Source organism: Gadus macrocephalus, chromosome 3 (genome assembly GCF_031168955.1).
Source record: "Gadus macrocephalus chromosome 3, ASM3116895v1".
NCBI lineage: Eukaryota > Metazoa > Chordata > Actinopteri > Gadiformes > Gadidae > Gadus > Gadus macrocephalus.
The window spans coordinates 22,150,450-22,166,312 of NC_082384.1; the positions used below are offsets into that span (position 1 = coordinate 22,150,450).

The following is a 15,863-nucleotide window of genomic DNA, read 5'->3' on the forward strand; positions in this document are numbered from 1 at the left end:
AACATATCAGCTTTAAATGTTTCTGCAGTATCTATAAAGTATGTCTGCCTCAAAACACCTGGAGAGTAAAAAATGCTGCACTGGGCTGGCTACACTTCTAATCAAGATATCACAGCCATGAGGGTCACAAGAATTGATGCAGTGGATTGTGTATTATGGATTATTTCCTCCCGGTAGCTGACAAGGTAGAGCAAACAGAGTGAACATCTGATATAAAAAAACGTAATGGAAATAAACGACAACCAAACAAACAGAACCCTAATTGGCTCCAGAGAGAGGCCTATTCTCTGTTCTGCTAACGTGTTTACCTGCTCGCTTCATGCGTTTGTACGGGAAGTGAAGGATTACTTCCCTTTACAAAGTCACTCTGATGGCACCTTTTACCTCCTTGGAATGGCTGGGAAAATATTCAGAGACCATCTTGCCCCATATATTTTGCAGGGCAAGAAAAAGCAACTCACAAACCTTACCACACCAATTGCTTTTAAACAACATACATCCTCTCTTGGACCAAAATGGTCAGTTGTACTTCATCTATTCATCTATAGAAAGAAGCAATGTGTAACATTTAAATTCTATCGTAGCTTAAACTTCCTGGACATCTGTAGTCAACGCTGATTGAAAGTGATTTCAATATTGGTATCACTAAAATCACATCCCATATCAATGATATTTTCTACAAATAAAATAAACTGTCCAGCCTGTACCAGTTAGAGTGGAAAGAACACAGTTACTGACTTTATTTAACTCTGAAAAAGTTGGAAGGGGCTCAATCCGACAGACTGTGCCTTTAAGGCCACGTTTATACGTAGCAGGGTATTTATAGAAACAAATATTTCCCCCCCTCCGTTTTCCAAAATAACATTGTGCACACAACATCGTTTTCAAAAGAGTTGTCGTTTACATCAAAACGCATAAATACGCCGTCAGGTGCCATTTAGGGCTGGGATAAACGATTATTTTTTAAACGATTAATCGAGCAATTATTTTTTCGATGCATCGATTCATCTAACGATTCATTTGTTCAGTCCGATTCGATTTCGATTCGATTCGATTCTCGATTATCTCCCCATTAATTGACTAATAGCAATTTATACATGTTGATTTACATATTTGAATGAAAAAAATATGAATTCCTTAACATTTCAATGCATGTTTATTGCCTTTAAATTCCAAAATAAAAGTGCAAAGTAATGCATTCTTAGAAATCTACGGTGCTCGGTCATCTGCAGCTGCTACCGGGTGACGCCTCTTCAGGTGCTGGTGAATTGCCGTGGTGCTAGAATGGAAAGTCATCTCCATTTTGCAAAGACGACATATCACGGAATCGTTTCCTTTCACATTAAAGAATTCCCATACTTTAGAGGAACGAGTGCGTGGCGCCTTGCACTTATGAAAGTCTGAGGAGCCGCTCGCGTTGCAACAACGCTCCGGCGCCGCCCATCTTTTTTTTTTTTTTCACGCCAAACCGCGTGGAAATATCTGCGGTTTTCCTTCGTGTAAACGGGGCCTAAGTCCATAAACCTATGTGGAGTGTGCGTGGATGTTGGCGGATCTACACAGCCTCACCTGGCCCGAGTCAGACAGATTGGACTCTGGGGCCTGGTGAGGCTGCACACCTGTTGTGCATTCAGCAAGCAACGTGCACAGGTTAAACCAGCCATCAACACATGCGCTCAGATCTCCTGCATGGCAACATGTTACTCAAGATTATGGATGTTTATCTGCAAACCCTACAATAAACCGGTTTTCCAACCCCATCTGTGTCGTTTGTCTAGAGGAGCCCAGCTCAAGTCACCTTACTGTACCGACAGCAATATATTGTTTCACCTTCTTACAAATCTACAAATGTACTTATTGTAAGTCGCTTTGGATAAAAGCATCTGCTAAATGTAAAGGTAAATGTGTTGCAACCACCCAAGTAGAGTGTAGCACTGGCCTTTCTACAACCTTTAATCTATTTATTTTCTATTTTTTGTAAATATGTATTATGTAAGTTTAGGGAGAAAGATAAGTTAGTTAGTTAATTGAGTAGTGGAGAAGGGGTAGGTATGCTTCATCATACATCCTACTATGCTTCATCTTTGGTTCACATTACTTTTGTTTTGACTATTGTTATTGTTGTTTTGACTATTCTCATTGGTTTTGTTTGTTTGTCCGTCCATTTTGTTGTACTACTCAAACATGTTCGAAATAAAAAAGCTAAACTAAACTAAACTAAATTGTCAATATTCTATGCAATACAAAATGGCCGGGCTGCATACGGGAGGCCGCCGTGATTGACAGGGAGCCGACGAGCGGCGGGCCTTACCAGGTTGGAAGCAGAGGCCTCAGCGAAGGCCAGCCCTCGGGGCATGATGAGGATGTGGTCCTGCTCTTTGCTGATCCGGCACTTTGAGGGACAAAAGAACAACAATAAACTTTTTATTATCATCATACTTCCAAACTTTTCCAAAGCCATAAAGGACTCAACAGAGGAAAAAGAATGATCGGAATGACTTAATTGACTCTGTTTAGACGGAAGGAACTTTTAAAGCAAACCAAAAATTACAGTGTTGAACCCGTAATCCTCCTTTTACAGCAGCAGTAACCTTTCAACCGAGGTTTCTCTGACTTTAAATGAAATATGAGCGTAACAATGGTTGTGTGAGAAATATGAAGTTCAAGTAGCTTGTCTCGAATGTAGTTTGGAAAGATGTGGCTCTACACACACACACAGTAGTGGAAAAATCATACCAAGTATTCTGAGCAAAGTCAAAAAGGTTTCTCTGACTTTAAATGAAATATGAGCGTAACAATGCTTGTGTGAGAAATATGAAGTTCAAGTAGCTTGTCTCGAATGTAGTTTGGAAAGATGTGGCTCTACACACACACAGTCATTGGAAAAATCATACCAAGTATTCTGAGCAAAGTCAAAAAAATGCACTTTCATTTTAATTGAATTATAATGGGGATGTAATGGCTTTTATCCAATCCTCAAACACAAAGCAGAAGTTAAGAGTATATACTCCTTCTTATGAACCTACAACTTCGTCCACTAAAGTCGGTTTGGTTCCGATATGGAAATGCTTGGTTGGTAACCATGAACTCTCAAGACCACAGAGCCCCATGTAGCTAGACTGCTTGACCCCCAGATCTCCGTCACGTTGTCCTTACTGTGATGTATGAGTTGGAGAAGTGAGCCCAGCTGAACAGGTCCACCAGTCTGTAGAGGCTGGCCAGTTTGCAACGTGCATGCTTCTCCCCCTTCACGGTAGTGGCAGGGTCCATCGTGTAGAGGTCGTTGATGGGAGAGACCATTCCCTGACCTGAAAAGGGGGGGGGGGGAAGGCAAACAGTATTGATCTCATTTAGATTAGAGGACGGAAAGGACATTTCGATCAATATGAGATGGCTTTAATTGATTAGGTGGTTTCCAATGCCAACGGCACCATCACTGCATCCCATTGCCTGATGGAACGTTCCAGAACATCGCATTACAAACGGACCCAAGGCTTTCAGTGATTCGATAACACCACCACAATACAACTCATTCACAATAAGCAAAATGACCCAATGGCTGACTTTATCTGTTCCCCTGAAAGGCTCTTTGGGCGTGTTTGAAAACCTACATCTATCACAGAGGGGTCTTTCCTTCGCACAGGGCGCATGGAGAAGTTAAATGGACCTGATGTTCTGGCCTTGACGTGGTAATTCATCATCAGTTCCGCATTCTTGGGCCCTGATTGGAAGCAGACCGTGCACATGGAACACTAGACCCAGAACCGGGGATCAAAAAGCCCGGCATTTCTTTTGGTCTGTCTGTCTATCGGCTCTGCCTTTCCGTCTGTCTGCCTGCTCTGCATTTCTGGCTTTATGTGTGTGTCACACAGTGTGGATGTCAACATGTGTGTGCGTGTGTCAAACAGTGTGCATGTCAAAAAGTGTGCCTGTGTCACAGTGTTCATGTCAAAATGTGTGTGTGTGTCACACATAGCGTGCATGCAAACTTGTCATAATGTCCTTTCAGGTTGCTAATATATTAATATATTTCTCATTTGAATATTCATTTTTTTCACATGGAAACGCAAATGCATTGTAGTACACACGCATTCAGGGCATATTAGCATTTACTGTGGGCCAACAACACAGCAGGAAATAGGGGGGCTGAGTTTAAAAACTCAAGCGGTCGTTGGGGGCGACGGGATGTACCACTGCGAGTACTCACTGAGGGGGGAGCTGTTGAAGCCAGCCACCGAGCTGGCCATGAAGAAGTCAGCGATCTGTTTGAGGGCCAGCAGGCCTTTGGGGTTGTTGCCTTTGTTCATCTGTTCCTGGATCAGCCCCTCCAACTCATCCTTAAAGGCCTGGGCCAGAAAGAGAGAGAGACAGAGAGAGAGAGAGAGAGAGAGACAGAGAGAGGAAGAGAGACAGACAGAAAGAGAAAGAGAGAAAGACTTAGTTACAGCTGATCCAAACAGATCCAAACACACATCCAGAAGATGTGTGACTTTTTCATTAGCCATTATTAATAATGTGAGTCCCAGTTAAGATAACACAAACAATTAGTAAACTGGTTTTCTGATTCAAATGAAAAGATTGCATCTAATACATGAAGTTGCATTACAAGGAGCATTGAACATTTTTATTAATAAATGAATAAGTGGTAGAATCAAACTGGATGAATCTTTGTTTATCCAGAGACTCTGATGGTCAGTTGGACAATTGATACGGAAAATGATGTCATCGTAGTCAACAGGTTACATGAAGTTTGAAGGCGGACCCGTTACAAATTATTCTACCGGGAAAACCACGCAGCTGCCTCCCATCTGAGTGCCCTTGGAATAGGGAGTGATGTGACCACTGATTGAGCCAGGATACAAAAATGAACATCAAGGTGACGGAGAGAAAAGACAGAAGGCAGGACTCAAAGCTGGATACAAGACTGCAAAGGCTAACACTAGCTAATGCGGGGCAGGGAAACAGAGAGACAGGAGGACGAGTTAATCACAGATTAGGCCCGGGGTGCTCTCGGGTGGGTCGATTTGCATCTTGACGGATCCCTGACTAACCGGATGGCGACTGACTGAGATGCCCGGCTGTGATTCACTGGTACACGAGTCGGACTAATGACAGCGCGAGGCTGAAGGGCCTCTGGGGGTTTGATAGGAAAAGAGAGTTTGTTTTTGTTACTCGGTGAACTGGACTCTCGTGTGGAGGCCGTGTGCCAGTGGAGAGAGTGTCAACAGATGAGATAATCGAAATATTTAGCTTATCTAAATGAGAAATGTCAGCGGTCTGAAGTCAGTGAAAGGTCACTGTTACACTTTACCGAGGTGGAATCTCTAGTTTCTCTAGTTTCTAAAGCTGGACAACTGAAGACCCTCTTCGCTCTTTCGGGTAACCCTAGACTCCACTCTCCAGCAGCCAGTCTCCTTAGTTTGCACCCAAACCACCGCCACACCCGTTGCCGCTACACTCCCCCATGCGTGTGCACGTTGAATGTCCCATTCGTCCGACCCGTGTGGCCTCAGGATGGAACCAGGGCCATTGATTTGAGGCAATGGGGTGTGGGGTGGTGTGCCCTATTGAAAAGTGCAGCACAGCAATTAAATGAGAATGCATACAGGCTCTGGGAGTTCTGAAGCCCTGCCAGACATTCCTCCACCCCGAGTGGCGGGGTCGCCACGGTAACCGACCCAGCTCCTCTGCCGCTCTGCGGATGTGCGGCCCGCGGTTCTTCCTTAATAGCGGCCCCCCCTCTACGGGGGGGGGGGGGGGGGGGGAGGGCTCGACTACCGTACTGTACTCAGTCAATGTGGCGGTGGGAGACGCGCCGCACGGACCCCCGACACTGGGGGGCTGGTCTATTGATCAGACCCCCAGGACTTCCTGCGTCATTGTGAGTGTGAATAGAGAGAGAGAGAGAGAGTGAGAAAGAGCAAGGGTAAGAGAGAGCGATGGACAGAGAGAGGGGGATATAATAGACCCTTAAAAGGCTGAAGATGTATCCATGAAAGATTTCACTTTATTCATATATTTTATTAAAATCAAAGTGCAGGCTATTGAAGCATTTCGTAAAGGAGGGGTAAAGCAATTTCAGGGAAACATAGCAACTGAAAATAACAATTTAGCTGTAAAAGGATTAATTTCAGACCATTTTGCTGAACACGAATGAACAATTTAGAAATACTATTTTTAAAATCCATATGGATGAAAATATTCCATCACGACACGCACACATTCCCGAAGAGATTATGACAGCAGGGATTTGACTCGCATCATCCTAAATTAATCCCGGGCCGGAAAAAGCGTTCACATTTTGTATTATTAATATTTCATCCGTCCATCTGCAGAGCGACGGTATACACTGCTTGCGCCCTGCACTCTCCAGCCTGCTAGATTAGTAACAGTGTTAGTATTCATGACCACACCAGCAGCAAAGCATGCGGTTGGGCGCTTACTTTAGAATAGGAAATAAAGGGTATTTCAGGGCAAGAAGTACGGTCACATAAACCACCAACCAAACAAGCTCTAAGCAGGTAGTCAAACCTGCAATTTGGTTTAACTAAATAAAACCCCCACTGATTACAGGAGGGAACATTTGCGCTGGGAATACCTTTTTCTACTAAACTTAATTACTGTTGGTCTAAATCATTTATATCTCAATTCATTAATTTCTCAATGGTAATAATGTCATCTGTTTTGGTTATCAAAAAAAAGACTTGACTAACCAAGGCTAGTAAAGGAAACTATAAAAACATCCCATGGTCTCAAAAAAACTGAAATATGACCATGATCTGTCATAGCTTACATGGCTGAGGGTTTAACCCTAAACAGATGAATAGGAAAAATGGGTTTCCGTGAGCATTTTAGAAGAACGATGCATATTAATCTTCCATAACTCTCCCTCTCCATCTCTCCCTCGTCCTCTCTTCCTCCCCTCTCTCCCTCACCATTCCCTCTCTCCCCATCCCTCTCCCTCCCTCTCTCTCTCCCCCGCAATCTCCTTCCCTCCCTCCCTCTCCATCCCCCTCTCCCCCGTCCTCTTTTCCTCCCCTCCCTCCCTCTCCCTCTTCCCTTCTCTCTCTCTCCTCCATCCCTCCCTCCCTCCCCCCCTCCCCCATTCCCCTCCCTTGCTCAGAGGAAGTGCGCCCGGACCCATGGCGTGGGAGTGCCGGGTCCTTGGAGCGGAGAGGGACCAGCGAGACAAAAGCCCCCGGGGGGGCGGGGGTGACCCGCGGCGGGCCAGAGCCTCTGCTAAACGTGTCAGTGGACAGGAAACATCCTGGTGTGCTGGCGCCGGAGCCCTGGACGACAGAACGCTTCCTACTCCACTGAGGAGCGTGGGCAGACAGACACACACGGTCAGCCCGACGCCGCGGATGGAGAAGCAGTGCGACGGGGAACCCGGTTCATATGCGCAGGCCGTGCACATGAATACCGATCATAGGTTGGGCGGCGTGGAGTGCTTTTCATTTTGTGTCTCAAAGACGCTCTACGTTGGTGGAGAACGAAGAGGCTGAAAATAAAAAGGCATGAGTGGAGGATGATCAGAGGAGGATAATGAACAATATGGTGACACACTGATGGATTCTTAGAAGATGGCTATTGGTTTGTGCACAACAGCTATGCCGTCACCGTTCACTCAACATATTCAATTATTTCAATAGAGTGTTCACCAGCAGCTGTCTTTACCCAGAGCATTTAAACACAAGCATCATCAATCATCTTTTCCTGCAATCCGAGACCTTAGAGATTTACAGAGATCTTAAGGGAAGAATCCATTTAGTCCTCTGAATCAGTCACACGCTTTCTAAATGGTCGTCCTGGCACACGCAACGAGCAGGTGTCATCATCGAGCATCCTGTGAGGTCATGGTAACCACGGCTCCGCTAAGGTTACGTGGACAGGTAAGAACCCCCCGGCTGTTAATGAAAGAGCGTGGGAACGAAAACAAGCACTTATGAACGAGGTCACCGATGCACGTCCGGTCTTGTCGAAAGCCACGGTGGATCCAGTGACATGACATCATCCAGGAAGTGTGTGTCTCTCTCTCTCTCTCTTTATGTGTGTGTGTGTGTGTGTGTGTGTGCGTCTCTCTCTCTCCCTCCCCCTCTCTCCCTCCCCCTCTCCCTCTCTCCCTCTCTCTCTCTCTCTCTCCCTCCCTCTCTCCCCCTCCCCCCCTCTCCCCCTCCCCCTCTCTCTCTCCCCCTCCCCCCCTCTCTCTCTCTCTCTCTCTCTCTCTCTCTCTCTCCCCCCCTCTCTCTCCCTCTCTCTCTCCCTCTCTCCCTCTCTCATAACCACCTGGTCAGCTCTCACACACCCTTACGTGACACTGCTATTGTCTAACCCCTGGTGTGAGCGCGTGTCTCGTCCGTCAGTGACTCAGTCCTGCATCACAGCTGCACTGCTGTCTCCCTCGACTCTGAACAAACTCCCTGCACTGCATTCCTTAAGTAATGCACTGGATCGCCCCAATAAAAGTTCCAACTGAAAGGGACAGAGTTTTGGCTCGGGATTTTGTTCAATAAAACAGGGCTTTAATCTGGAAAAAGGATCCACAACAAAGGAATTACATTCAGGCCTCATTATGGTGTCAATCCCATAGTAAAACATATGAGGCAACTCAAAAGTCTTAGGAAAGCAGCCTTCTTTTGTTGAGGGCTGTCCTGGCTAAATGAGACACGTCAACACGAGATCCACACCGCTGAACGATTTCACTGACTGAAGCAACAAGGATATGTTGTGAAGAGAAACAAAATGGCCCTCAAGGCCTTGAAAAAGAAACAGAAAGACTCTCTGGGATGGGATCAAACACCAAATGTTCCAGGACAAAACCGAATCTAGAGCATGGCTTTGGCCTCACGAGAACAAAGTGGTGGTTTAACACATAAAAACCGATAGTCGTGTAAGTGACTTCAAAATGTCAAAATAAAGAGAGACTTCATCTTTCAAAGGGTAAAGTGGATTGTAGAACAGGAACTAGACGTGAGATACAGATGTCAAACTACTGGGGGCTTTTGTACTTGGATAATGAGAGCAGTTTACTAGTTTGCAGCATTCATGAGGATTAAATTGCGCTGTGGCCCAGAGAGAACATAACAAAGTAAGAAATGTACTCTGCACGGACGTAGAACAATGAATCCTGGACAGGGAGCCAAATTATGCACAAATGTCACTTCCAGTTGGTCCAGGCTTGATCTGCTTCTTGGTTTGGATCCCTTGATTCAATTCTGTTTTGTTTTTTTCTGAATGAGAACTGAATGTTTTGTTTTTGTAAGTGTGGTTGTTATGCAGGCTCATCCTGGTCTATTTGGGAAGGTATTTCATTTGGCATCCTAAACATATGATCCTTCCTTCCCTCGGTCTCTGAGGTCTAACATTAATCCACTAATTACAAGAATGGAGCCAAGAATGGATCCATTAGGTATATTCTATTATCTGAAAATACAGATCAACAATTAGTTCAATTGCGCAGCTGAAACATCCCACAAACGCTAAATAAGAAGTGAGCCAAGCGTCTAACAAATACGCTAACCCAGCTGTTTATGAAAATGTTCAAACGTTCAATTAGCTATAAAAGGACTGTTTGTCTTTTTGCGGATGAAAACCACCCAGACTATTACCCTGTGTGGCAGACCGCTTTCCTGTCTGCCTCAGAAAAAAGGGCAACTGTGACCTTGGCAGTCGTAAAAATAAGTAAATGATTACATCAAACCCCAGAGCCCAGTGAGCACAGGCTTCGATCGCGTCATTCGGTACGGCTCCCCTCTGTTCAGGCTTAAGAACAGCCTTCAACGAGAGCGCTGAATGACGCCTGGGTTAGCTAGCTAGCTCCCAAACACTGGAGGCAAAACAACAACAACAACAACAACAATCGAGAAGACGTCAAGGCGGGAGAAGAGAGAGAGAGGGTTAAGGAGAGATTACATTAGAGAGGAGCGCACACACACAGTGTCACACTTGTTGTTACTGTGTCGGATTTGGTGGTAGTTGGCACATTAGATAGGGCGGTTAGGTGAAAAACAACGCTCCCTTGGGCAGTGTTGTCATGAAGTGGTTCAAATCAAGTGGGCTCCTTGGTCATCTTAAGGTCCCAAGCCGTTCTTCTTTCCATAAACCGGCGCTTTGCCTTTTCAATTTCCGTTGACCAATGCACCGAAGAGCAGACACAACAACAGAACAACACAAGGGAATGTCTGATATATGACGGCGGGGTCTGATGTAACGGTCAATAAGACAGCCTCCCTGCGGATAGACCCAGCCGTCTGAGACGAGAACTGGCTGGCGTTCAAAGCACCACATCAACTAACCCACGCGTCATCAACCTGACAGGAGCGCATCGGCCTTCACTGACTGACTCATCCACGCGTGTACTATGCACACATACACACACGTCGTGCAGAGAGACACATACATACACACACGTGCAGACACATTCATTAAAACGGCAGGTGTATGTGATTATATCCCTCTCACACACACAAGTGGATGCACATCACTGCACCACACACCAGTCCCGCGTCCTTAGACAGCTGGTAGTGCATCGCGCCAAGGAAACCACACTGGGCATGGGCAGAATGTGGATCACATTTAAAGCTTTAAAAAGACCATGCCAAAACCGCCATGGCCACGGCACAGTATCAATCTCACACACACACACACACACACACACACACACACACACACACACACACACACACACACACACACACACACACACACACACACACACACACACACACACACACACACACACACACACACACACAGGCTTGTGTTACTGTGCCGGTGGGGAACACTCGCAGACTGTACAATATGTAATCCACTACCGCGCAGCTCAATCAAACACTCTCCCGCCGTGCCGTGTGTCCTAACATTAAGCAACTCAGGTTGCTAGAACCGAGTGCCCAACATACTTCTGTGAGTGCTGTCGGACCCACCCACTCGACATTCACACAGAACCGCGGCAGGCCGCAGCAGCAAACACCTCCGCCTCGATAGACAGTCTGACTTTACAAATCAGCGCCGATTTCGCCTTGGACCTTAAACAATCGGTAAACAAAGAAGCGCCTACCCGTGTTGACCCGTAGAAGCGTCTACAGGTCAAAGTAAGGTTCAATATACAAGTGTAGGAGGGACACACACCTTGGTAAACACCTCAGCCGCCCGCTCGTAAAGCGTGCTGTAAACACGAATCTGACCCGTTCAGGTCGGACCTTGGGTCAACACTGCACAGTAAACAGTGCTACAGGGTGGAGGGTGAACCAAAGAGGCCCGCTGATAGCCACCAGGAAGACAATGCAACCCAGCCTTTACTGCTTGATTAATTGTTGAGTCCAACAAATACATAAATCATTCTTCAGCAATGCTCCACATTTCATTGCATTACTTTTGCTCCATTTCAGGTCGTTCTTCGAGTCGTTATTCGTAACTTCTGGGCTGTTTGTTAGAATCCAAGACCGTTTTGTTTGCTACGCGATTTGATATTTTTTAATGACGGATTAATTAAAAGTGAACCTTAAGTTGCCAACTTAATGCCACGGCTCAGAGGGCACCCCACCGACATTAATCACAGAGGGGCTGGATCCCCACCCGGTTAAGCTGGTGGTTCCTGCAACAGGGTACCAACACGGAGCCCCAGTGTTACACCATGACCTTCTTCCAGCCGTGCTTGCCATTTGAAGCCTTAGCTTCCTAGCGTCTTTGGAAAGCCAAGCCGACGTCAGAGGCTGAATTAAATGTCAACTGCAAATTTCTTTAAAGTGTACCGGTGGCTTAAAGAGTTGTTTATTTCAGCAAAACCTGAACCGACATGGTAAGTCAGCGCCTGAGGGGAACTTTAAGGCAAGGGTGCGCCTGCTTTGGTTATATTGGGATTTTAGTAGACTTCGGACCGCTATGACCCTCTCCCTCTCTCTCTCTCCTCCACTGTGTATATGTCTCTCTCTCTCTCAGACTTTCAGACACAAACAAACACAAGCGGTTTATCCTTTACACAAACAAACACCAGTGGTAAATGATCCTGTACACAGGACATCCGCTGTGCTCATTGGAGGGCAACATTAACGGTTTCTCCTTCTGCACTAAATGACCAACCCATGCTACCATACTCTTTGGTATGCCATTTAGTACGTCCCAATACATATTATGGAAAGGGCAGTATGCCAAAGATACAAGGTTGTACCACATCTGGTCACGTTTCGCAGGATGCAAGCCAGCATGCTTTTTTTTGTCTATTCTGCCCTACAAACCTCTGCGTAGCAAAAGATTCGTCCTATCGACTTTCAGTCTATGGGGCACTACAGGTGTCCTGATCAGTCAATGTCCCAATCGTACGCAGACCGTGTGCAACAGTACATACTTTGTAATGGTAGCTGCAGTACGGACTAGAAGTAAAAAGAAAAAATCTATATAATTTGGAACGCAGCCCAGAATGGTTACACACGTGTGTATCGATGCCCCACACACACAGACAGACAGACAGACGCACAACAAAACAACACAACCTACCGGGCTCTGCAGGATCTGCGTGACGCGCTTCTTCTGCTCCAGGACGTTGAAGTCCTGCCTCAGGTCGGGGGACATGTTGCGGGCCCTGATGTACTCGGGGTCGTTGACGTCCACGCGGTCGAAGTAGCGCTCCTTGGGACCCCCGCTGGGCGGAGGAGGGGTGGTCACCACCCCCTGATGGCCGTCTGTGCTCATGCCTGGGCCGACGTCCGTCACTCGACCGATTATCCGCTCGCACTCACGCTCTCTCTCTCTCTCTCTCTCTCCGATTCTCACCTGGACGGGGGGGGGGGGGGGGGGGGGGGGAAGGAGAGGGGGTTAGGATTGGTGGAGGAGGTTGAAGGAAGCACAGTGTTTGGACGGTGTTCAAACCAACGGCGCCAATATGGGTGTGGCGTAATGTGAGCTCATACGGCTCCCAGCCAGTGCAAGGCCACTGGGCAAGCCTTAGCAAACGGATGCATGCCGCAATCATCCGTGGCCCCCGTAAGAAGCAGCGCTCTGGTCGGGTTGAAGTGAGGGGAACGAGAGCCGTTCTCAGTGGGCAACGCGATAACCGGGTGAGGCGCGGCACCCGTTTGGATGAGGCAAGCGTGTAAACACTGGAAACAGACCACTGCTGTCCTGAGAGCAACACACACACGTACACACACACACACAGATATACACACACAAGTATGCGTGTGCAAACACACAGAAAGATAGTCGGAAAGACAAACACAGATAAACGACACACACACACACACACACACACACACACACACACACACACACACACACACACACACACACACACACACACACACACACACACACACACACACACACACACACACACACAGTAACCAGAAACCACTTTTTTAAACAAGGACAAAACAAAGTGTTTTTCATTTTCTTTTTTTAAAGCAACAGCCCTTTAGCTGTGTTTGACCGAGCAGGTCGCGGCTGGGTGGGACGGAGCTAGTTCGCTGTGTTCGCTTCGTTCATCACCCCGGCCGCTTGGCACGACCACAAAGGCTTTGGTGAAACTGCTGCAACAGCTCCAGTAGGTTTCCGTGGAAACCGTGCCGACAGACTGTACATAAACAGTGGCCTGCCCCAACTGACCAATAGGAGAACGGAGCATAAACAAGGTGGCTGGACGGGAAACTATCGCTAAACAATATTGTACGAATAAAACGGCTTGCGTGGAAGTATTGGAAAGGAATTTCACAGAACCATAAGAAAAAAGGCAAAGGGAGAAAGAGAGCGAGGGATACAGAAAAAGAGAGTAATGTTGTAAACTGCACTCCCAGCGTTCATTGCGGCATCTCCATAGATAGAAAAGGGGGTTTGGCTTAAAACACCTGGCAGGTTACGAGTGCTTTCAGAGCAGAAAAGGGAAGAGAGTGGGAGAGACCGAGAGGGGGATGGGGTTATCAGCATCAATGATTTAGTCTGCCTTATGCGTGACAAATCCTCTGCTTGTGTTTTATTTCTAATCCGATCCTGAATTTTCCTTTTGGTGTTTCACAGTGAGAGAAATGTGTGCGTTAGTGCAGGAGGGGACACTAAGCTGTTGATATGGGTGAAGCCGCAACACACACATGCACACGCACACATGCACACGCACACATGCACACGCACACACACACACACACACACACACACACACACACACACACACACCTTTTGCCTTTCATTTAGGACAGTGCTGATGCGTAGATTGAATTCATATGGAGGGAACTGGATAAGCAAAAAAACAAACAGAGCAAATGTGAGGTAACATGCTTGACCAATAAATTCCAAAGCCAGAGGATGTTTTGTTTACAACATTACATAACCTTCAGAGCATGACTAAGCTTTCCTTTACCTTCAAAATCATGTGCAAGATTTCTTTTCTATTTTAGGTTTTTACGTATTTTACAAAATGTACCCTACTTGATGCCCTGGTGTAAGCATTTTCTCCTTATGCGCTTTACATTTATAAGTACTGTGGAACTGCTGTTCTATCCATCTAATTTCTATCTCATTTTATTACACATCGGTGAAAGAAATTGGCTCTAATTCAGACCAGACTAGACAAGGGTATGTGTCCCAGCAGGCCAAGGTCTGCTGACCAATGAGCTTTCTATTTGAATTTGGGGGAGAGTGCGGCCTATGAACGAGGCACTGGTTAAACTCCAAAAGTCCAACGTGAACTTCAGGTTTAGTTATCAGACGAATCGTTTCGAATTGTTCAACAGATTGTAATGATTGCTTTCACAATCGCACACCATTTGTGTCAGAAAATTACCTCATGTCGTTTTACTGTAGGACCATTTACTTCACTATGTAATTAAATGGACCTATTTTGCCGTTTGGCTTGTTCCACTTGAGTCTAAGATGCATACCTATATAGACAGTGTTAGCGAAGACACTGTCAGCAAGACACTGTTAGCGAAGACACCGTCAGCAAGACACTGTTAGCGAAGACAGCATTAGACAGCTAGCTAATGAAAGGGGAAGGGGTTAGGAAGCAAGACTTGTGATTAGAGACAACTTAAAACATGTAAGAGGGGCAAAGGAGTTGCCAACGCAGTTGTATGAGGCAACGGAGGACAGGCTATGACAATAGCTTCATAGCAGTAGGGTGTAGGGCCGGATCTGTGGCAGAAGACCATGGTATCCCTTTCTTTTGTTTGTGTGTAAATATGAACAAAAAAAAGTCTGTATACCGACAAGTAATGTTATGACGAGAGGTGTTTGCATACTACCATAACCAAAAAAAATCTCAAATTCTCTTTTAAATTCAAACTGTCCAAGCCACGGCACAAACGAAAACAAAAACATTGAGCTATACATAGCGATGGGGGAACAGGCCCTGCCAGGGAGGAGAGCGTGGGGGTTTGCAATGAATCACAGATTGCTGTTTGGCCCTCAGGCCCAAAGCGTAAGACATGACAGCTGCGGCCCCCTCCAATGTAAAGCATCAGGCCCCTAACACACACACACACACACACACACACACACACACACACACACACACACACACACACGCAAACACATTTACAAAACAGACACACACACACGCATTTACAAAACATACACACACACACACACACACACACACACAATTTTGTTGCATGTACACACAACTCAAGTCAGGGCAACTGCTGTTGCATCCCCAATTGCAGCATGATGATACGTCTGAACAACACACATACACACTCACACACTCCCACCAAGTCTACCATCCTGTCTACAGCCATTCTCATTTCCCCAAGCCTTTTTGCGGCTGGCATCAACAATACTCCCATCCTAGCCTGCCACCACAAACCAATACATTACAAACCACTGAAGACACCACCCCCCCCCCCCCCCATATTAAACTAGTCTACTCCAGAGAG

The 15,863-nt window shown here is 46.3% G+C and overlaps 1 protein-coding gene across 9 annotated transcripts in view; it reads right to left on the minus strand.

The window, feature by feature from the left end:
- Positions 1-15,863, minus strand: part of LOC132453551 (gamma-adducin-like) — an 87,487-nt gene that overhangs the window by 21,501 nt on the left and 50,123 nt on the right. For 8 of the 9 annotated variants that reach the window (XM_060046487.1, XM_060046483.1, XM_060046482.1 and 5 more), the window contains 4 exons: positions 12,496-12,771; positions 4,208-4,346; positions 3,157-3,308; positions 2,312-2,392 (listed from right to left, as the gene is read on the minus strand). In XM_060046487.1, coding sequence (XP_059902470.1) covers positions 2,312-2,392; positions 3,157-3,308; positions 4,208-4,346; positions 12,496-12,690 — 567 coding nt within the window. In that variant the 5' untranslated portion in view covers positions 12,691-12,771. Of the gene's footprint in view, positions 1-2,311; positions 2,393-3,156; positions 3,309-4,207; positions 4,347-10,901; positions 11,095-12,495; positions 12,772-15,863 lie in introns of those variants that run through there. The other variant, XM_060046490.1, reaches the window with a different exon arrangement.